This window comes from Phoenix dactylifera, chromosome 8, assembly GCF_051530095.1.
Source record: "Phoenix dactylifera cultivar Ajwa chromosome 8, Ajwa_hap1_PhDact_Kaust_v1.1, whole genome shotgun sequence".
In the NCBI taxonomy this organism is placed as follows: Eukaryota; Viridiplantae; Streptophyta; class Magnoliopsida; order Arecales; family Arecaceae; genus Phoenix; species Phoenix dactylifera.
Window position 1 is genome coordinate 25,083,923 of NC_143197.1, and position 22,243 is coordinate 25,106,165.

Genomic DNA, 22,243 nt, shown 5'->3' on the forward strand with positions numbered 1-22,243 from the left:
CTTTTCCTCTCTTTCCTTCTCCTTCTCGGCCTCTAGCAATAATTTTCATTTCTGTTGCCGAAACTGTACCGATAAGCCGCCGGTACGGCTTGGAATGGCTGAAACCGTCCGATTCAGAACGATTCCGCCGATCCTGTTTCGAACTGATGTTTACTTTGTTATCTAATGGATGATGAAATTGAATTTTTACTTATTATATTTTGTTAGATATAGATATGGAAGCTAAATGTAATGGCTAGCTTTGTGTTATCATGGGTTGCACCCCTCGGTAGAATGGCCGTGTTAGGTCTCGAATTTGGGGTGTGACATCAACAATTTACATTAGTATGATCACAGTTATTCTTACCAAATATGGACCTTTTATCACCTGCAGACCCACCATATGACAGATTAGCAGATGAATGGTATACGAAGTGAAAAAGCAATATTAACAAAAGTAAAGTAGAATTCACCCTCTTAAAAGAATTGAGAAGGAAATAGTGCCTGCTCACATCCATACCTATCAAGAAAGAAAGGGGAAACAAAGAACAAGAAAAAAACTACTGCCATCTTTTGGAACCATGTAAGACTAATCCAAATGACCATGTAGGTGACCTCAATAGCTCTACAATCGCCACAGGAAAATAAAAAACAACCAATTCTGTTTCTAACTTCACAGATTTGTGCTTGTATTGGTCAGTTTTTGGATGCTTGTCAAAATAAAGAAGTTACTTACATAGCTACAAACATAAAAGCTTTGATAAGAAATCAATAATAACATTAAGAGGCCAATGGAGGGAAACTTAGTGTTTTGTTGCATATTGTAAAACTGGATCTTTCAGGAATATCAGGTGTAATAATTGTACCACAAAAAGCATCATAATTTATGATATTGTGACGAAACATATGATTTTCTCCAAGCAGGTGAATGGGGCTGCTTTCAAAATTCAGAACATCCCCAAAATCACATATCTTGATTTTTTCTTTCTTTTTTTTAATTTTCCTGTTTTCCCCATCCTTTTTCTCTAAATGCTCATAGCCTTTTCTTTTTACTTGGTGGAAAAATGCTTATAGTATTAGCACAGAAACAACCATACAACTTTCATGCAAAAGTTCTCAATAATAACTTCCAAAATGTTGAACTCATAAAAATGAATGAATCATTGATTAAATAACCTTCCAAAACACATATTTGAAGTGATAAAGTACTGAAGGATTTGGAGAGAAAAAAAAAATGTTTGTTTTTTAAGGCAGCATAATCGGACTTTCTAGAAAGATGAAAGAGGGAAAAGCAACTACAAGCTAAGAGGAAAGCATTCTCACACTGTAGATTTATAGAAAGGCATCATTTATCTGTAGTACTAACACATCTACTGTTGTACTTTTAAACTTTATATTACTGACTAAAATGCTTGTTTCTAAATTGTACACAACATTACATCAAGAGCATTCCACCAACAAGAGTCTTTGAACAAATCATACTTCAATAGCTAGCAGTAGACCACATTTATAATGCTTGCTTTTGTAAAGATTAACTGATCTGGTGCATCAAAGAGAGGAAAAAGGATATTTTAAGCATACTAACTTGGTAAGGATTTATAGAGTGGTGCAATGCCTTACAGATTAATACTGGCTCATCCCATATGCCGAAAAGCTCTAATGATGTCATTTTGCTTAAGATGCTAATGACACAGCTCAATTGTTAATATTCCAGAACTTAAAAATGAGAATGCATTGGACAAATTCATTTATGCAAGACAAATTAAGGATGCCCATTGAGACTGTTAGCAGAACTCACTGCATACTTAAACATATTCAAGAAGAGTGGATCATATAAACAAGAAGAAAAATGAGTAAATCAGAACGCATTGTTTGAAGAACAAGATCTTCTAACCTTCAGAAATCTTGAAATGGAACCTAGACATGGAATAAACCTAACTCGATTAAGATTAAGGCTGATTTAACATCAGGCCCATTTTCCACTGTTTGGATACGACTTTGTGCAGAGAACTTTCCTTCCCTTGGCACGCCTCCGCTTCAAAACTGCTCTTCCTCCAGTGGTTCTTATTCGTCTGCGGAAGCCATGCGTCCTAGCAAGTGATTTTCGAGATCTTGACCTTTTGGTCAGGCAAAGAGCAGCCTTACCTGCCCTAACCTGGAGACCATGATACCTTTCTCTCACCACTTTATTCGAAACCAAGTCGATCCCCAAAGACAAACCTGAAGATTCAAGAATTACAAATATTAGAATGATCCTAGGAAAAAAATGGTTGCCTTTGATGGAGTTGCACAAAATGCATTTAGCCTCCTAAATAACACCCACTCTCTAATTGAGAGAATAAAATGGAATAAACAAAATGCAGTAGATAGCAATTAAAATGACATCTCATAGTTCATGGCTACACTAAGAACATTGGCTACAAGATTGGAAATGAGAAAGTTTTATATTATTTTATATTGTTGATTAATACAAAAGGTTGCATATATCATATGAAAAGATCATGTCTACCAACTAATGTCCATAATAATAGATCTAAATTCATTAATTTGCTCTTGATCTTATGGAACTTTGTGATCTCTTAATCCAATATTGAGTTAGAATCAAACTCGTCCAACCTATGCTTTTTCTAAATATGTCTTATTGACAACCATGTTGTTAGAGGTCATATTTGGAAGTATAAATCGAAGAAAGACATGAAATCAGGAGATCAAAAATAAAACAATGAAAAAAAGGAATCAGAAAATATTCTATGTTTGTTGTCTTAGACAAATTGTTCAGAGAATAAAAAATGAGGTTTACCAAAGATTGATTATTGCCTCTTGGTTGAACATAACATGTTTTCTTAAGAAAATTCAATGACGGTATTGATAAAAACAATGCTGACTAGTAGTGGTGGTTATGGTGGTGACATTGGTATGAGTGGAATACCATAAGCTTTCATGGACATGAAAAAGGAGTCAGATTAGGATGCATGTTGGTATGTCATCTCAATCTCTAACAGAGAAAAGCAAAAGAGCCTATTGCATGAAGGAGTATTTCAATTTCTAGATTAACATTAAGTTTGTCAACATCTTGACCATTAGCCTTCTCCCAACAAAAAGTAGTTGGATTCAAGGTGCAACTCTAATCCAAGAAGGATCCATTTAAGGATAAAGCAACTTCTATGATCAGTCATGAACCTAACACCAAACCTATTAGATATTGGTGAATTCTGGTGCAGGCAACTTCCAGAAAGAGTAGGGCAAGCCAAATCCGAAAAACAGGTAGGGAAACCATTCTTACTAGTAACAATTCTCAGAAATTCTGGAAAATGGAAAGAGTTAAGACAAGGGTAAGAGAAAAGGTTTTATTGTAAAGGTCATTGTCTATTTTTGGCACACAAATTATAACCCAAAGTGTGAAGCTAGAACAAAATCTCATGGTATAATCAAATATGCAAGTGTCCAAATTAATTCTCAAATTCATATCACGAAACTTAATTACATAAGAGTTAAAACCTGCATACTAATTGCAAATAAATAATCTTATTTCAACTTAAAATAAATTGTATTTGGAGACAGTGGAGGAAGTTTATTATTATAACATACTATATTTAGATGTGAAAGGCATATTCCATCAAAAAAGAAGAAAAATGCATGTCAAGGCATAACCAAAGGTTTAACCAAAAAAACAAAGCCATAGGGAACAAAGAACCTTATTTTTTCTCATAAAACAACACAAGAACTTTAATGGAAAAAACAAAAAAGAACTTTGGTCTCCTTCCTTCTCTTTCCTTTTTCTTCTTTGCATTCACTGCTCAAATTTTCCTGCAAGTTCCTCATTTCCTTCATCCTCCTTTTCTTTCTTCCATTTGGGTTTCTAATTATATTTGACTTCTGCTCAACAAAAACTTATATATTAAATTATTTCTGTTTTAAAATCTGACTCTGACTAGCAAAAGTCTCTAACAAAAAAAGTGGTGAGATTCCTGGCATTCATGAGATTAGCGGTTAAAATTGAACTGACTCATCTTTTAATAAAAGCAGTATGGAAATTATTCTAACTAAAACAGCCCACATGAGTTTGGAAGGCTATGATTGATTGCTTACTAACAAATAAGAAATCCACATCCATCCCTTTTTGGAACCCACAACCACTATAACAACCTTCTCACAACTTAGGTCACAATTTTATCCAAAATTCAAAGTCCACCTATATCCATTTTAAGGCCAAAATTATAAAGATTTTTAAGGTCGCAATTTAAGCTTTCTAATGGCAGCTTAGCTATTCTACTGAGTACTGACATATAGGCATTACCTTGAAATTACATATTCAAGAATAACTTGCTTAGAATTTTTCACATTGTTAATTATACAAAGCTTCAAATTCTATAAGGTGTGCCTCTTTTGCAAAATCATCACGCCATTAGAATCTCTTTTGTCAACATCATTCTCTTATTATCATATTAACTACACTACAAGTGTTGTCGATCTTCTTCATTGTCATATATTTCTTTTCATTTCTATGTCAAGCCCCTGGTTTAGGTGAACTTGATATTTGATAAACTATCGTACAAATCCTTGAGTGTGTTATGGACAACAATTGTCAACATTAACATTTTTCTTTGGAAGGACTCACATCTATGAGATGTGGGCATTCCAGGCGGCAATGTGCAACAACAGTAGCGAGTAACATCAGTGATTGTAATTCTGGCAATCATTGTAGTACCAGTTACAGTAGTGTCATATTAATGTCAACAATAATGGCAAGACAATAGTGGTGATTGTGGTGATGGCAATTATGTCAATACCAGCTGCAAGTAGTTAGATTTCAGGGAGATAAAAATGTCAACTCCTTTTTTTATTCCTTTTGTCGCACCAAACATCATATTCTCAATTTTCTGCCGCTCTTGCCTCATTACCCTTCAAACTTCCTTTTATTTTTCAGGTTGTGGAGTCTCTACCATACATCATTTACCGTATCAATGGTTCATCCATTTCTCTATCCTCTGCCACACTCACATGAACAAGAATACATATGCACATAGTAGCCAAGTATTATGCAACCTAAAACTCTAAAAAAAAAAAGCAAGAAAAGATATGAGCTTTTCCAGCCCAGTAAGAATTTCAATCCGCTAGTTAGATTTCAGGGAGATAAAAATGTCAACTCCTTTTTTTGTTCCTTTTGTCACACCAAACATCATATTCTCAATTTTCTGCCGCTCTTGCCTCATTACCCTTCAAACTTCCTTTTATTTTCCAGGTTGTGTAGTCTCTACCATACATCATTTACCATATCAATGGTTCATCCATTTCTCTATCCTCTGCCACACTCACCTGAACAAGAATACATATGCACATATATTATGGAAGGCATTATCATATGGCATTCCAAAAAAAAAAACAACAACAACTAAAATAAAAGCGCATGAAGGTGCTATCCAAGTTGCTTAACCTGCAAAGAGTCCTATATGCGCACCACACATCTATAGTCATCCATTTTCTCCATGTCAATCACCTCTGACCATGGTCTGCATTTACCCCAACAATTGTGGGAGAAGGTCAACTTAGGGTCACATTTCACGAGATGACTTGTAGGAAAAACTTAACAACATATTCTGGGTACTCATATAGAATTATATGCAGGCTATTCATATAGGATAGCTAATCCACTGTATATCTGCATACTCATTTAGTTTTTAGGCATTTACTAATTTAAAACGGAAAAAGGAAAGGAGCTTTGAAGGTATTTCAGCTTTTTCCCTTAAAGAAGGATTCTTATGCTTTTAGATATTAAGAAAAAGGAAAGGGAGAGAGAGATATGACATTTAGTTCGGCATCTAATAGACAGTATTGTATGGGATCAGTTACTTAGGCCTAGGCCACATATTTGTTTCAAATATAATGATGGGTAATGATAAACTGGATTAGATTTCTTTCCTAGAAACACAACTCACAGATTATGTTGGAGAAGTAAGAATTTACACAAAATTGCTCTCCTATTAATGCATACCCACAAGAATTCTCCATAAGATTGCTCTTCTTCTTCGTCTTCACAGAAGTATTCCATCAGAAACATCCTCATTTTGCACTATTTCTTTACTATTATAAAACCATTTTCACAAAAAGTTGCACATTGCATCCAATATGCTTTCTGCTACTTCAACTATTTTTTGACCTTCATTCACCAATAATCTGTAATGTCATTAGTAATACATCATCTGTGGATAGCAAATGATAAGAAGTTTCATCCTTATCATTAACAATATATTTGTCTTTAACAAGTATACAGAGGTAAACGAACCACTAACTCTTGCTGTGGGCATGTAACCAAATCCTCAACAGTTGTATCATAACTAACATGAGTCAATCATCTCTAACACCCACCAAACTACCTCCAATGATCATATTGCATGCCTTCTCCAAGATTGATAACATCATTTCCTGTTGTACATTCCTCATTCCTTTAGATAATTTGTCAATGACCTATCCAGCATAATAAGCTGCTTAGTTTACCCATAGGTTTCTTAAGACCATTTACATTCAGATTACTGAACCCATATCAATATGATAAACTTTTCTTTTAAACATGGTAATTATTACCCTCACTGCAGATTCTGGTTGAACCTAATGCCTCACATAGTCACGTTTTAGCACTTGAAACCTTTGCCTTGAAGAAGCATATCTGAAACTTTCCCCTGACTATGGATATAATTAAAGGCTTATGCCATTATAAAATCCTGGTTTGAAGACTTACATAAATTCTACCCTCATCTTTCACTAATCACAATAATCAACTGTACCATCACAATATTTTACGCATCGATTCCAAAAGTAAATCAATGAACCAGTGGGTTGATGTCAGATTGAATGTTCCTTGCAAAGATAGTCCAACTCTATGCATGTTTTGTAATGAAAATAGTAAGTAGTAACACCTGGACCAAGTTGATAACCACTGAATCTTCAAATCCCTTAACATGAGTAGTTCAATGTGCATTTTCTTTTTCTGAAGCATCAGTAAATCCCCAAAATCAATTGTATAATAAGATCTAACTCACATACATCTGCAAATCAATTGCATTAGATCTAACCCACATATTTTTCACAAAAATATATAAAAAAAAACAAAAGGCACTTCAAATAAGTCTATGCCATGACTTACCTACATGTCATCTTTATCATTATTAACAAGAAACCAGTTTTAACTCTTAATCACTAGTGATCACCTAAGCATCAAAATTGAACCACAGCAATTCTATAATGAGATGGCATTTCGTGAATTATTATTCTCAGTTAAGCATCAAACTGGTTGGCGAATTATTTCTTTATACCTGTGAAATCCATAAAACTTTTGCTCACAATTTTTTTTTTAAAAAAATACTCATCACAAAGGGAAAAAGACTTTCTTTAGCATCATTGCAATCCTGAGATTTACAAACAAACTCTTTATGGAACTCTTTTAACATGACGAATGCATCGTATTTGCATCAAAAGTTCATAGACAATAGACTTTTGACGCCTGATTACACGGCAATAAAACACCCAAGACTTCATTAAAAAGCTAGTTGAGCTGAAAAATCAGTAGCTGTCTTAGACCGAAAGAAAACAAAGGAAAATAATCAAGATTTTGATATAATTACGAACATGAAATCTACAAAAACATAAAGAGCGTCGTAGATTTGGATGAACCAACCTACTCTAGCTAGAACAACTTAAAGAACCAACACATATCTGAACTTTAAGCTAATTTAAATCCAGATTCATATCTTTTCCTCTCTTCCTCCATCAAGAATCCCCAAAAAACAGTACAAACCGCCGACATTACAACGAATTATGCTTATAATCACCAAACAACATCAAATTAAACCAAAGACACCACAAAATATCACCATTCATCAAATAGAACGGGGAAAACAATAGAATCAAAGATATAAAGATAGAAAAGCGGGAGAGCTGGTGGATTTGGCTTACCGGAGAAAGAAGAAGGGAATGAGAGAGATGCCAAGGGTGGGGAGAGGAAAGAGGTGTGAAGCAGGGGAGAAGAACGCATCGCAGGGGGCTTCGAGAGGCTGATAGAGCTCCGACCGATGCCGCTCCGGCCGGTCAGGAGGGAGAGGGATGCGATAGGGGAAGCGGTGGAGACAGCTACAAGCGATATCGCCATTTCTACTCTGAGACCTCTCGGTTGGGGAACAGCAGAGCTGAATTCACCTTATCATCGAGATAAGGCGTTGGGGTTCATTTCGTATCAGTCGGCCGTTGATATTGTGTATTGCGGACCATCAGAGCCGTTTGATATTCCGAGTAGTGATCGGATTTCAGTCTGAACTCCTTTTCTTAGACCGGTCCAATGTCTGGACTAACCTGACCACGGTCCAGCATTATTTCAAATTTGGGTGTCAACAGCCAGGTAGAGGCAGGTCTACGCTGACAATAAATTTTGTGGCACGGGTTATATGAATTTTGGAAATCAGTTGTGCAAATTTATATCAAACTAATTAATTTTTTTTAAATACCGTACATGTTTAAAATATAAATTATAGAATATTATTTAATTGTTGAATTAAGAACATGAATGGCTATATCCAAACTTGGAGAGAGCAAGGGGCATTCCTTTCTGGACCAAAAAAATAAATAAATGAAAAACATTCCAGATTTCTTCTTGATACAGACATTCAAAAAAAAATGTGGATCATTAGCTAGCACAATGCAAACATTACCCTACATCATCTTCGAATGCTCAAATGGAGAAAAATGGCATATTTGATAGTTTCTACAAAACATAACCTTGCCCCTCTTTTGCGAATTAAGTGCCACCTGAAATTAATCCTATTTGAGGGTTAGACAAGGGCAAGGCTACCGGTGCATCAACACTATATATATGATACTAGTAAATCATAATTCCAAATGCAACCATAAATATTACATTTTAGATATATTCTGTTTAACTTGATTGTCATATAAAAAATAAAAAAATAAGAAAATGCATATCCCAAAAATCAAAAATGCATTTATATGTTAGTACAAGAAATAAAAATTTTTATTCAAATTGAAGAACACTAGCTTGATCCGCAGAAGTTTAGGATCTTAAGAATATGGTGCACTTCCGACAGGGTTGGCCTATAGGCCAAGGGGGAATTAGCGTGACAATCAATTTGCTAAAAGAAAAATGAATCTCTCACCATTGATGACAGATATAGTCGACATCCACAAGGAGTTACCCTCAATTGATATATGTCCATAAGGCAACTGTTTGGTAAATTGGCTATCCAGATATGGACTTGCATTCACTTCAGCAGCTTTCTGGCAGTGACCATCCTATTGATCTATTACTCCTATTCTATTGCTCATTGTAACAAGATTAGAGTTGTAAATTGTTAAGATTCGCGTTACTTTACATTCAGAAAAGGAAGGAAAACTCAGAAGTCTCATCTATCCCATTGCGCATGCAAAGATTCTAATTTAAATTAAAGTAGCCCGAGAACACATCTGGTATGCTCAAGTTTTTCTTTTAACAGAATAAAGTGACAACATTGCGGCCACTTTACGATGGCCACTTTTGGATTTCGAGCTTCGCCATCAAATTTTCTTGTTGCAATTTGCATTAAACAACTACATTACTCCAAAAGAAGCAACCTCTAAAATCAAATCAATCAACAACGCTAATCGTACGATCATAATCAGAAACAGCGCCGTGATACACGGCCACGATATGCCCATCCTCGCACCACGAAGACTATTCCATCCCAACCAACCATCATCCGCCACGCATCGCACCTTGCAACGCGGCACAAAATCACACGCTGTCAAGCAACAGTAAACTCTAACGCGGCCGCATCCTACCGCTACGGTGCAGGGGCGCACCGTTAGCGATGCCCCATCGTGCGGTGGCTAGCACTCGACGCAGGCGAACGCAGCGCGGCGGAGCCCCCGCGGGAGGTCCGGCCCGCGGGTCCACTCGCCGCCGGCGATGTCGTACACCAGCACCGCCCCCTCCGCGCCAGCGGTGGAGGGGACGTAGGCCAGAGTCACCACCTTGTCGTCCCCCACGGCGGCGCAGCTGAACCGGACCGCCCCGCCCAGCCGGGCCCTGCCCGGCACCGGCGGCGGCTCGAGCCGCGTCCACTCCCCACCCCTCCGCCCCCGCCCTGCCTCCCACCTCCAGAACGACACCTCCACCGCGTGGCTCGCCAGCACGTACACGTGCGTGCCCGCCCCGCACGCCCCAACCACGCACCCGCCGCCCGGCACCACCGCCACCGCCGCCGCCCCAGCTCGCCCCCTCACCCATGCCCCCGTCCCCACACGGTACGCGTCCATCGACCCCGCGCATACGTGCGCGTCCAGGCTCCCCGCCGTCTCCCGGCCACCGACCCTCAGCCCGCCGATAACGTAGAACACACCGCCGGCGGCAGCGGCGACGCACCCGTACCGCCGCAGGGGGGCCTCCGCCACCACCCGCCATGCGTCCGCCGACGGATCGTACTCCTCCACCGCAGAAGTCCGGGCGGCGCCACCGGCGACGTAGATCTTGCCGCCGATTGCAGCGGCAGCGAATTTCTTGCGGGGGAAGAGGGTCGGCGCACGGGGGGCGATCGCGCCGGTCCACGTGTCGTACCGGAGGGTCGCGCCGCGGCCGATGATGTAGATCGAGCGGCCGACGGCGGCGAGGCGAGCGTGCGATAAAGATCCGTCGAGGATCTGGGTAGGGAGGGGAATGGGGGAGGCGCAGTCCCAGGCGGCCGCGGCCGCGGCGGTGGCGGGGTCGTCGGCGTGGATGGCTGCGGAGACGAGGAGGCCGAGATCGGAGAAGGAGAGGGCGTGGAGGGTGCGGCGGAGGCGGCCATGGGAGCGGCGGATGTCGAGGAAGGCGGGGGAATCAAGAAGGAGGGAAAAGCGGCGACAGACGAGGGAAAGGGAAGGGAGGGAAGAGAGCGGAACCCTAGACAGACACTCCAGAAGGAGATCGTCGGGGAGGGAGGAGATGGGGGAGGCAGCGGCGACGGCGGGGGAGGCAGCGGCGGCGGCGGGCTGCCGGCAGTGGTGGCTTTCGGGCGGGGCTCTGGCGATCTCGCGGCGGGGGTCGGGGAGGCAGGACTTCACGAGCCAAGAGAAGCTTCGAGAATTACAAGTCTCGGCCATGGCGATTAGAGTGAGAAAGATGAGTGAGAGAGAGAGAGAGAGAGAGAGAGAGAGTTGAAACGCTGCTTGTTTGTTTGCTTTCTTCCCTTCTTATATCCTTTTGATTCGTTGGCGAGAGACGGTGCTTTTTATTGCGAAGTAATTAATTGGGAGCACTTGGACTTAATGATAATTAATAATTCTACGAGTGTTTATTTAATGATCCAATGGAGTACGAGAAGGGGTGAAGGCTGAAGGGTTTTCTTTGGATTGGTCATGTGAGGTTTAGATTAAGTTAATTTATCTACAAACTACGAAGTCTTCATTTCTTGGAAAGTGACAGCTAATAGGGGCCGCGAACCGGCCGTCGTTTGCGCGACAGCAGCTGGGGTTGTGTTCCTTCTGTCTTCTTCCACGCCGCATTCTGAGCTCTTCTCTGCTTTCTATTATTTTCACAATGGTTAAGTTATAATTTTTTAAAAAATATATTTTATTTTTTATTAGAGAATTTCTGTTTAAGCATTTGATCCCAAAATTTTCAGATGAAAAGTGGTGACTGGTGAGTTGGAGCCAATATATCCAAATGCATATGTAAACAAAAAAATTTCATACAATCTCATTCTGTAGTTGTTACTCTGTAGCACCAAGCAGCTGGGCAATGCACATGAGCAGGTCATAGGAATTTCAGTATCTTTTGTCTAAAGATTAAGATTTTCTTTTATGTTTTTGTTAATTGATGAATACAGGTCTAATATTATTCATGAAATTCAATCCTTTTACAAAGAGATGTTACGTGTGCAACAAAATCATTGGTATAATTCTTTTATATTTGGTACTTTATTATATTAATTTTAGAATTTTTATTTATAATGTTGCGAGTCGATGTGTTGATTAGTCAACGCCGATTCATGTTGAACCTATATATCTATGACCCAAACACCAAATTGGATGAAGTTAGTTCGATTTATATGTGAAGCAGAGCAGCTCTAGCTTAATGATTTCCCAATTTGTCTCTCTGTTTATTTTTTTTTTATTTCCTATCGCACTTGTAATCACTTGAGTCAATTGATGATCACTTAGAATTTGTAGTTTGTATGACAAAAATTACCATGGAAATAGAATAAATAAAGGCCTATTAACTAATTGGAGAGGCGTGATTGGAAATTAAGATTTAGATTTCTTTTTTTTCTAGAGCTTTTATTCAACTTATTAATTCATTACTCATGCTTTTTTTTTGTTTATTGGTATAAATCCAAAAATAATACAGTTTTTTTCTGGAATTATTTTTTTGCCGGTTGTACAAAGATTTTTTCCATTCTATTATTTCCGAAAAACTCGATAAACTAGGTGGATGTACAAGATTGAAATAAGGGCAAATTTGAGAATATACTTGAGTTATGATTCCCTTAAGATTATCTTTTGTTTGTTTTTTTTTTTTCAAGGATGAATACTAAATGGATCTTAACAGAAACTATGGTGAAAACCAAAGAGATGACGAATAAAACAACCTTTTTGTGGTCATTTTCTGAAACTAATGAAAAATTAGGGGAAAATAACTTAATGTCTTCAATTTGACTGCACGTAATCATTAAGAACTTTGTGACCCAAAAACTTATTCCTAGATCCTTACTTTGATGGCAATATGGATTTGACTCCATACATTGCATCACGAATGTGCATAAAATGTGCAAATATATTCAAAATAGGCCAATATGTGTAGAAACATTTGCCTACAAACATCTAGTGGCAACCAATTTACTTAATTTAATATTGATTAGGATACATATAATGGACCATAACCTTGTCCCTTTACAATGTGTCCAAAGAAAAAGTGTTTAATTATTGAACAAGAGGGCAAGAAATCCATGTCAGATAAACCGACGGACACACCTAAATAAGAGCCAATGAGGGTGTATATTGATGGGATCCAAGATGTGGCCTCTATGTCAGCAAAAGCTAATAAAAGTGGGTTCCATTACCACCAGAGACTAATCATGCGACAAATCTCATTATTCAAAAGGAATTTTGAAAGGATCCTTTGTTTGCTCAGGAAAGATGGAAAGGCTCCTTCCTTTAATAATTGAACTTCCTTTAACTTTCTTATTTAATCATTAGCAGTTCAGATCAAGGGAGGTAGGTGGTCACAGGGAGAGCATTCTTATTGTAGGAGCAAACTCATTATTTTCTGTTAATGATAAAATACCATATGAGACCTAATACATCTCCGAATTGGTTATAGCTCACTAGAAGGTCCAATTTATTAAAACACGCCATGATGCTAATACGTGGTGGATAGAAAGTGCCACTGAGCGGACCTAATGCCATACTGCCAAGCTTGTATATCAAGAGCTCTCCACAGTTGGCCGTATCCTAATCAGAAGACCCGGCAATCATCGAGATCTCACCAAAGTGATAGGAATGGCTGTAGGCTATAATAACCATTACCTTAAAAAGAAATACCTAATTTGCAAATTGTTATTTAAGTTTAAAAACGGGCAATTATCATTAGACATTATTTGCTATTATGGCAGAAAATAATAACCAATCATGATAGCATAACTATGTTATTTGTGCAATTTTTTGTTGATTAAAAGGAAACTTATATTTTTCTCAACTATATTACTATTGATATTAAATTATTCTTCATTGGTGTGATCAACATTGGAAGGTAGAAAATGTATAAAAAGCATGCCATACAATGAGGGATAGTTTTTTTTTTTTTTATAAAGTTAGGGAAAGAAGATATATTAGATAGTTTTTTATTTTTAAAAAATATTTGAATATTAGTCTAGATTTACTAATAAAGCTACTAAGGACTTATTTTATTTCTGATGAGGATGGTAAAGTAGGAAACCAATCAAACCGTAGGAAGCTGACTTAACGGTCAGAACCGGGAAATGGCCGTTGCGGCGTGCAACGAGGCACGAGACTCATATTCTTTACTACTGGATAAGAGCGGGAGTGAGCAATCCAAAGGCTTTATACTTCTTCTCCCACTTTCTTCCCTTCTTCTTCTCATGGCCACCGGTTCCGCCGCTCCCGTCTTCGCTCTGTTCTCCTCCATCCTCGCGACCTCTGCTCGATCCCCCCCTCTCCTATCTTATTCCCCTGAATCCCTCGCCATTGCCTCCTCCAATCCGAGCCGGCCCTCGCAGCAGCTCCGCAATCCGATCGCTCGCCGGCGAGATTTCCTCGCCGGGATCGCTTTTGCCTCTGTTCTCTGGAAGGGGCCCTCCGTTTCGGAAGCCAAGGAGGTCGAGGTGGGGTCCTATTTGCCCCCGGCCCCGTCCAATCCGTCCTTCGTGGTCTTCAAAGCCACTGCAAAAGATACTCCCGCTCTCCGTGCCGGTAATTCCCTCCCGAAGCCTCCAATTTCTTGTATTTGTACCACAGACTGATTGAAATACTTGTTTGTTTGATTCTTGGGGAATGGAGATGGTGCGAATTGGTTTCTGTTTTGCGGGGAAAGATTGTAAATTTAGTAAAAGGAGCAATTTTTGCATTGTATCTTCGATTTTTAGATGGGTTACTAGGTCTGGAAGAACATTCCACGCGAGATGCTAGATCTTGTAATTAGTTCAGATCGTTTGAGCTAATTTTCGGATTCTAGATCCCGCATTTAGTTCAGATGGTTTGAGCTAATTTCGGATTCTGGATCCCATGATAGCTAAGATAGTTTGAGCCAAAATGTCGGTAGGAGGAGAGCGGGAAAAACAGAGACCAAACCTAAAGAGAAAACAGGGATTTGTTCTCCCTCCAGTGAATAGCCAATAGCCATATATGAAGCTTTTCTTGGTAAGTAATTTAGGGTGATGGTACTCATGATCGACGGAGGTTAAAGTTAATGCTCAAAAGCAACTCAGAAAAGAGCTTATGAATGGAACTAGAAGTGGTAGAATTGAGAGTGTAACAGACAGTAGGTGTGGTGAGTGTCTTTGGTGGTGGAACAACAAAAGAGATGCATTCTTGGTACTGTGCCAACCCGAAGAAGTTTAGGATTGCATACTGTATGCAATAGAGAGAGGGAAAAAAAAAAGAACATGCACACATGGTGGTCTATAGAAAAGGGCCTAAATCCTGATGTCCTGTAATGACCTAGACACTAGCAAGAAGATTGAAATATGCGCTCTATAGAAAATCTGTGATGCGCGCGTGCGCGAGAGAGAGAGAGAGGGAGAGAGAGATAAAATGCCGAATGAGTAGAGGCATAAACAAGATTATGATGTCAGTGGGTGAACATTAAACCATGTTAGAGATGAAAAGAGAAGCTGAGAAGCTGAGGAGTGGAATAAGTAGTTGACTTAAAGTGGCGGACTATTACAATATATGCAGATTATATCTGACTGTTAAACAATGAGAAGTTTGCAAACATATTTGTGGGACAATCTGAAGGACGATGCGCATGGTGGTGTGATGACTTGAAGACTAGAAAGAGGATATAAATCCGACCTGATGCAGTATTGGGTCCAGAGAAATTCGAAGGCATTAAAGAATTGGGAAAATGTGCCTCAATTAGGGCAAGTGATCTAAATGTGATTTGAAATTGATGATCTCAAAGAAAATTAATTCTTATCAAATTAATAGAACCATGGAAAGGTAGAATTAGCAAGTACAAAATAAAGAACACCAAATAGACTTGCATACAAAAAACTTGATGGCTGGAAATGGGGGAAAATATGTGCTCATTTGTTTAAAACAGGGGGGAAAGGAGAGAAAAAAAGGGCAAGGTTACAAGGGTGGGTTTCATAAGAGATGGTGGCTTGAGGAAAGTGATTGAGACAACAAGAATGAGTAGTATCATTCCTGAAAGGGACTAAGATGGATACTTCAAAATCATTGCCTGAAAACATGACTGGCTGTTGTATGGTGCATATAATGCCTAAAATAAAAGAACAGTATCCTTTTACCGTTTGGTGGTGAGTCAGAGTTCAAATAGGGGATGCATAAATGAATAGGTTGAATTGGAAGGAGGCTGATTCATAAAGTGAATGAAGCCATATTTCATTCTTCGAGGGGTATGGTAATGCCTCTGGCAGAACATATGCAAAAACATTTTATTGAACGTGAAAATATTAAGCAAGCTATACCAAATAGTTGTTTATGCTTATTTGTATAGATAATTTGTCATTTGGATGCTTCTTATGTGCTTTTGCTTCTGATCATTTTGTTGAAGTGATGCTTCCTCATTTTGTATGCAAATCTGCTCTATGGCCGCCTATATATGTAATTACAAAAGTAAAATAGTACAAAAAGAGCTCAAAGAACTGAGAGATGAGAGAGATAAAAAACATGGATTAATAAAATCAAACCTTCTTTAAATTTATTGAGGCCAATAGAGTAGGCGAGGGTTATAACAGAAACATAGGATGAAAAATTGAACATGTTTCCAGGGAAAGTCTAAGAAATGTAACAGACAACATAAATCTGCTATACCAGAAACTTAGAACTTCATTGATTAATGATATTACGAGTTAGTTCATTTTCAGTTACCATAACCAAGAAGTCAAGTTAATTTATTTTGATTGGTTTCCTGTATCTCAGTCCACCATTCTTTGCTGTGCAGAGAGCCTTGCCCAATCTTGAGGGTTTGAATCTTTTTTTTTTTTTTTTTTTGCAGGTCTTCTTAGATCTTCACAACCTAGCACTGAAATTTTAGGATCCACACTACTGATTGTAATTCTTTCGGTAAATAAATTAAGGACCATATCAGACAATTCTCAATTATTTTTTCCTCTGTTGATTGCTGATGTTCCATTACTTCATCACAGTGACAACCTGACAATGAAATTGAGTGTTCATTGAGATTCACGGAATAAAATAATTTATCCTTTCTATCAGGATGTATTTTTATGAAGCTTCTAGTATTGTGACCATTAAAGTTTTGCTTATCAAATTTCCATCCATAGATCGTAAACCATCAGCATATACATAATAAACTACCTACGCATCCCTAAGCATTAAAATCTGCATGATATGTGTCCCTGTCTATAAGTGATCAGCACAACCTTGTGCCTTTTAATATGATAGATTTTCTTGCTTACTTTCATGGACATTGTCTATCCTTGCTTTTCCTTTACCATATCCTTTCCTGTGTGATGTATTTCTGGTTCTCTTTGTATGTTTGTGAATATTGAGAATCTAAGCTTTGCAGGTAATGTGCAACCCTATGAATTTATTCTCCCTCCAACTTGGAAACAAACACGAGTTGCTAACATACTATCTGGAAATTACTGCCAACCAAAATGTGCTGAACCTTGGGTGGAGGTGAAATTTGAGGATGAAAACCAAGGAAAAGTTCAAGTGGTGGCTTCTCCATTAATACGTCTAACCAACAAACCAAATGCCACAATTGAAGACATTGGAAGCCCTGAGAAGGTGATTGCTTCTCTTGGACCATTTGTCACTGGAAATACATATGATTCAGATGAGCTCCTTGAAACTTCAGTTGAAAAGAATGGTAATCAAACGGTAATGCTCCTCATTATTTTTCCTCTCCCTTATCAGATAACTTTCCTGCTTTCTTGCCTTGACTGTTATACTGTGTAAAGATTACAGTTCTTGTCATCCACGCATGTCAACATTTGGGTGGTTCTTCTAAACCTTATGATCTATGGATGTCATCATTAAATGTGTCTTGGTCAGAATATCAAACCAATTAAATGTTCCTAACCCTTCTTTCTTTTTTGGAGTTTTTTCTGGGCAATGCCCTTGCCATCATTGACCGTCCAAAAAAAATAAATAGATGGCTTTGACTGTAATGACTTGACTATGAAGTATGCAACTGGTCCATTGTATTACATTAGATGACAAGTAAGATCTAGCTGTGTTAAATTTTCATTTTTAGCAAAAGATATTACTTGACATTGGAACATCCTCCAAGAACAATATCAAGGCTAGCTAAAGAATGGTAGTTAATATGTATTAGTTCCTGAAAGAGTAGAGTACGTTATGGGAACATATGAAGTTGCACATGTTTCTGGAACTAAAATGCCACATCATGAAGTTATAGGTGAGAATGATGGAACAAAGATCAAGAACCATTTTTAGAACCAATTTGAGTTTGGTGGCTGTTTTCTTGCTTAAGTGCCAGAAAAAAAATTAGAGAGAGGACAGAATCAACACATGGTTCTTTAGACTTTAGACAACATATCAGATAGTATCGCAAGCATTATTCTGATAGCTTATATGTCATGAAGTTGTGCAAAACGAGAATTTTTAGGTCACAAAGGACACGCAGGGAAAAGGGGTTGGCTCTAAACTGGTTTCTATTTAAAATTGCTCTTGATGAATAGACAGTTAATACCAAGGATCAGGGTGCCAAGTCTGTCTTTGGGATCATATGGTTCTTATGAGATGGAAATGGGGTTGCATATCATATTTGGATCTGTGGTATAATGCTTTGAAAGTATGAGGATCTAATATTAATAACGCAAACCTCGAAAGAGAATAGATGAACATGATCAGCTGAAAATTAAAAGCCTTCAATTCATGGATCTATCATATGGAAAAAAGTGGGGAACCTATGACCTTGGAAAGTGTAATATAATGATTTGAATATAGGGTTCAGAGGTGCTTGTGTAATGTTCTGCAGTCATCACCTTCCTGCGAGGCTTCAAGAAAAATTAAATGCCAAAACAACATGGCCTACGATGTTGTATGGATTAGAATGTTTGGTGGTAATGGAATACCAATGCATACTACATTAGTGTCATGGAGATGGCAATGTTCAAAAGATGCCTGGTACAAGTAAGAAAGGGATGTAAGTTGCATAGGTACATTTATACATTAGAGAAAGAGCTGAAGTTGCTTATATTGACTATCATGTGATGGAGAAGTGGCTAAATTGGGTAACCGTATGTACACGCAGATTAAAGGAGGGATAAAAGGGAGAAGACTTATAATAACTTGGATGCAGAAAGCATGATTTGCAATTGTTTGAGTTGAGGAAGAGCCTAACCCTTAAAATCAATATATACAGCAAAGGAATTCATAAACCAATCATTGGTTAAATTCTTGATTATGCCACGAAAGGGCTAGATATACCACCAAATCGGATGAAATAAGTGATTCCATGTTTGATGGAAGAACTAGTAGGCTGACATGTTGATGCCTTCCTAACAGTACGCACCCAGATCTAATTTTAGCTTTTGCCTCTCTAGACAAAGTTACAGGGTAGGGGAAGAAATATCCAAGAAAATTGAAGTGGGAAGACCGTTTTTGTTACTGCTAATTTCCACTGGCCAATTCCAGCCATCAGCTGGTCTCCAGTGTTTGAATGAAACCTTCCTATCAAGTCCTTAGTCTGATCAAAGAAGCACCTGGTTACCACAGCCAACACACCTTTACCAGTCTCTTGTCAAAGGCTAGAAATTTGAGTATGGTTTGCCAATATTTTATAGTTTCAGTGTCATCAACTTCCCTTTTTCTACTCTCTCTCTCTCTCTCTCTCTCTCTCTTATGAATTTGACATCTTATTTCTTTGGCTCAAAAATGAATATTGACTATTGCTTCATTAGTAAGGTAGTTCACCATGCTGTAGAGCACCAGATTGCAAACGAAAGGTTATTTTCCTTCTTGACATGTGAACACTTCATCCTCAGAATCTCTGCATATAAACCTCCTGATAGCCTTATCATTTTGATGGGGCATTTTGACTGGAATCCTACTGCTGCTGGGCCACTTATCAGGTACATCAGCTAGCAAAAACTGATGAAAACCAGATGTCAAAAGCATCGATGAAAATTTTATCTTGCATCCACTATATTAAGTCTCTGATATTTCTGGTAGCTTGTAATGCTCTGATTGGACTTACCTCTACTGGAATAGCAGATCCATGAGGTACTAGAAGATTTGGACAAGTCTATAAAGTATTTGCATGCATGCAGCAGTTCTTATGAGGAAGGAAGATAAAGATTTGCTGATTATGACTCTTCTTGGCTGTGAAACATACTTTGCCATCATTCTTGCATTATCAGATGCTCAAAGATCATATCCCTTTGAATAAAACCTAGGTGTCTTCACCAAGCGCAACTGACTGACTGTGAGACCTCAGTATAGGACTCATGATTCACATACTTGTCCTATTTTGTAGCCTTTGTCTAACTGTTTATATATCCAAAGGACTTTTTCTTTTTGTGTATTCTTGTCTTCTTGTACTGTACATAACTTAGATGATATCTTTTGGCTGTTTGAATTTTGTAATTCTGTTTTCATAAGTGTTCGAGCAACTTAGCTTTTAGTTGTGTTTAGATAACAGATTCAACTTCCTAATATAATCTCATTGGCAAGTGCAGTATTACAATTATGTGCTTGAGACTCCATTTGCTTCGACGGGGTCACATAATCTGGCGAAAGCAACTGCCAAGGGAAATACTGTCATTCTATTTGTAGCAAGTGCCAGTGACAAACAGTGGGCGTCGTCTCAGAAGACTCTCAAAGCAATGCTGGACTCATTCCAAGTATAACATGAAATCAGTGATCCCTCAAAAAGAGTAAGAGATGGAAAGATGTCTACCATCACATCATTAATTTTTGTATATCCAGATCACCTTTAATTGTCTGAGATGCGCTATGAGTTTGGATCTACTGCTAGATCTCTTATTGAGGGAACTGCAATGATCCCCCTGTACAGATTTTGATCTCAATTTTCAACAGCTTTGGCTACAAGATGGCACAAGTCCATTCTTCTTCTGTGTTTTCACAAGTTGAATTAAACAACCTGATTTCGTAAAGTCAGGTCACCTAATAAAACATTATGGTGTTATGAATACATATCATGCCGGAGGCAACTCTGGCACAAATGAAGGTAAATCTACTGACAGATCCAACTGGTTCCAATATGATGCCCAGTTTCTGCAAAACTATCATGTCTTTAGTCTTTTTTTCCTTGCAATATTTTCCTATTGATATGACAATACTTCCCATATTGGCTATAATGATACAGTCCTACTTGCTTAATTAAAAGTGACCTAGAATGGTCATGAAGTAAAATGCTTCATGACCCCCCCCACCCCCCCCCCCCCCCCCCCCCCCCCCCCCCCCCCGATCTGCTGCAGAAATTTAGATAAGTTCGCTTTCCCCCCCCCCCCCCCCCCCCCCCCCGATCTGCTGCAGAAATTTAGATAAGTTCGCTTTTATTAAGTGGGACTGTACCATAGACCTACTGCACTATTCATATTGCTAGTGTTATGAATAGTAGTACCCTTTGATATTATTTCAGGTGGCAGGCCACAGTAGTATTGGGGTCTATAGGCTATAATATGGAAACATGGCAAACCTAAGCTTTTCTTGTTCCATGTGATGCATCTTTAGTAAAGAACAGAGTGATATATCACTTCTTTATTATGTTTATACTGGGGACCTAGTGCATTATGTATATGCCCATTTTGATGAACTCCACCACCATTTAGAACTGTAAAGGAAGTCGGCCAGTAGTGATGGGGATCATGGACATGTGAGAGGAAGTGTTCTATGTCTACAGGAGAAATGCTCCTTCCCAGTGACTATCGAATTGAATGGGTGCAAATCTTTTCTCATTATGCATCAGATCTCAAGCTCCTTTCACCATAAATAATGGCATGATAGGAGCCTTCATATGTGGCTCTGTACAAGGTTTTGAACATTTCTTTCAGAAGGATATAAGATTGATTTGAATGCTATAGGTAAAGCTTTTTTATGAGAATTTTAATTGGTTTTAGAAAAGTGCATAAGAATATCCAGAATCAGTATCTTCTTGAGTCAACTTTCTTACAATTTACATGTTCTCTTGTTGGTATACCCTCTAGGTTGTAGAAGTAGAGATGGGTTTGCTGATAAAGCCTCTTGGTGGTCATAGTAGAGTCGGACAAATGACTTGATATAAAGTGCCCTTCAATTCTTGCAAGAGGAAAAAGGAGCATTCATTTACATTTCGTGTGAAATGTTTAATGATGCGTCCACTGCCTGCTAAACTTTCACTGAGTGAGAATCGCTTATTGAAGTTGGTGCATTAAACTCTCATTCTTCCATGAACATCTTCCATGGAGGCAGTATTTTCTTTTTGTTTTTGTGAAAAGAGGGAACCTACATTTTTAATTTGTGACAGAGAAGGGAAAACAAAGTTTGATCTTTCAAAGTATTTTGAAAAAATTCTTGTTTATATCTTATTAGTTGCCTTCTAATTTCT

General features: G+C 38.4%; 3 protein-coding genes across 3 annotated transcripts; 1 reads left to right on the forward strand and 2 right to left on the reverse strand.

Annotated features, from left to right (window-relative positions):
* Positions 1 to 1,696: 1,696 nt before the first annotated feature.
* Positions 1,697 to 8,185, reverse strand: LOC103706275 (Ribosomal protein L34). Its single transcript, XM_008790332.6, has 2 exons — positions 7,930 to 8,185; positions 1,697 to 2,199 (listed from the first exon to the last, which is right to left on the reverse strand). Exons 1-2 carry the CDS (start codon positions 8,120 to 8,122, stop codon positions 1,946 to 1,948), a joined length of 447 nt encoding a protein of 148 aa, XP_008788554.4. The 5' UTR covers positions 8,123 to 8,185; the 3' UTR covers positions 1,697 to 1,945.
* Positions 8,186 to 9,707: 1,522 nt separating this feature from the next.
* On the reverse strand, positions 9,708 to 11,196 carry LOC103706274 (F-box/kelch-repeat protein At5g26960-like). The gene has a single exon (XM_008790331.6). It carries the CDS (start codon positions 11,098 to 11,100, stop codon positions 9,850 to 9,852), a length of 1,251 nt encoding a protein of 416 aa, XP_008788553.5. The 5' UTR covers positions 11,101 to 11,196; the 3' UTR covers positions 9,708 to 9,849.
* Positions 11,197 to 14,056: 2,860 nt separating this feature from the next.
* On the forward strand, positions 14,057 to 20,769 carry PPD6 (thylakoid lumenal protein (Mog1/PsbP/DUF1795-like photosystem II reaction center PsbP family protein)). Its single transcript, XM_008790330.5, has 3 exons — positions 14,057 to 14,427; positions 17,231 to 17,547; positions 20,373 to 20,769. The coding sequence occupies exons 1-3, from the start codon at positions 14,097 to 14,099 to the stop codon at positions 20,541 to 20,543; spliced, it is 819 nt and encodes a 272-aa protein (XP_008788552.1). The 5' UTR covers positions 14,057 to 14,096; the 3' UTR covers positions 20,544 to 20,769.
* The last annotated feature ends 1,474 nt before the right edge of the window (positions 20,770 to 22,243 follow it).

What these genes read in the sequence shown, in the direction of transcription:
- LOC103706275 (XM_008790332.6), bottom strand. Translation starts at nt 8,122, where the DNA reads ATGGCGATATCGCTTGTAGCTGTCTCCACCGCTTCCCCTATCGCATCC. An exon ending in ATTCCCTTCTTCTTTCTCCG is followed by an intron (nt 2,200 to 7,929) that starts GTAAGCCAAATC and finishes TTGAATCTTCAG; the next exon opens with GTTTGTCTTTGGGGATCGAC.
- LOC103706274 (XM_008790331.6), bottom strand. Translation starts at nt 11,100, where the DNA reads ATGGCCGAGACTTGTAATTCTCGAAGCTTCTCTTGGCTCGTGAAGTCC.
- PPD6 (XM_008790330.5), top strand. Translation starts at nt 14,097, where the DNA reads ATGGCCACCGGTTCCGCCGCTCCCGTCTTCGCTCTGTTCTCCTCCATC. An exon ending in TACTCCCGCTCTCCGTGCCG is followed by an intron (nt 14,428 to 17,230) that starts GTAATTCCCTCC and finishes TAAGCTTTGCAG; the next exon opens with GTAATGTGCAACCCTATGAA. An exon ending in AAAAGAATGGTAATCAAACG is followed by an intron (nt 17,548 to 20,372) that starts GTAATGCTCCTC and finishes TGGCAAGTGCAG; the next exon opens with TATTACAATTATGTGCTTGA.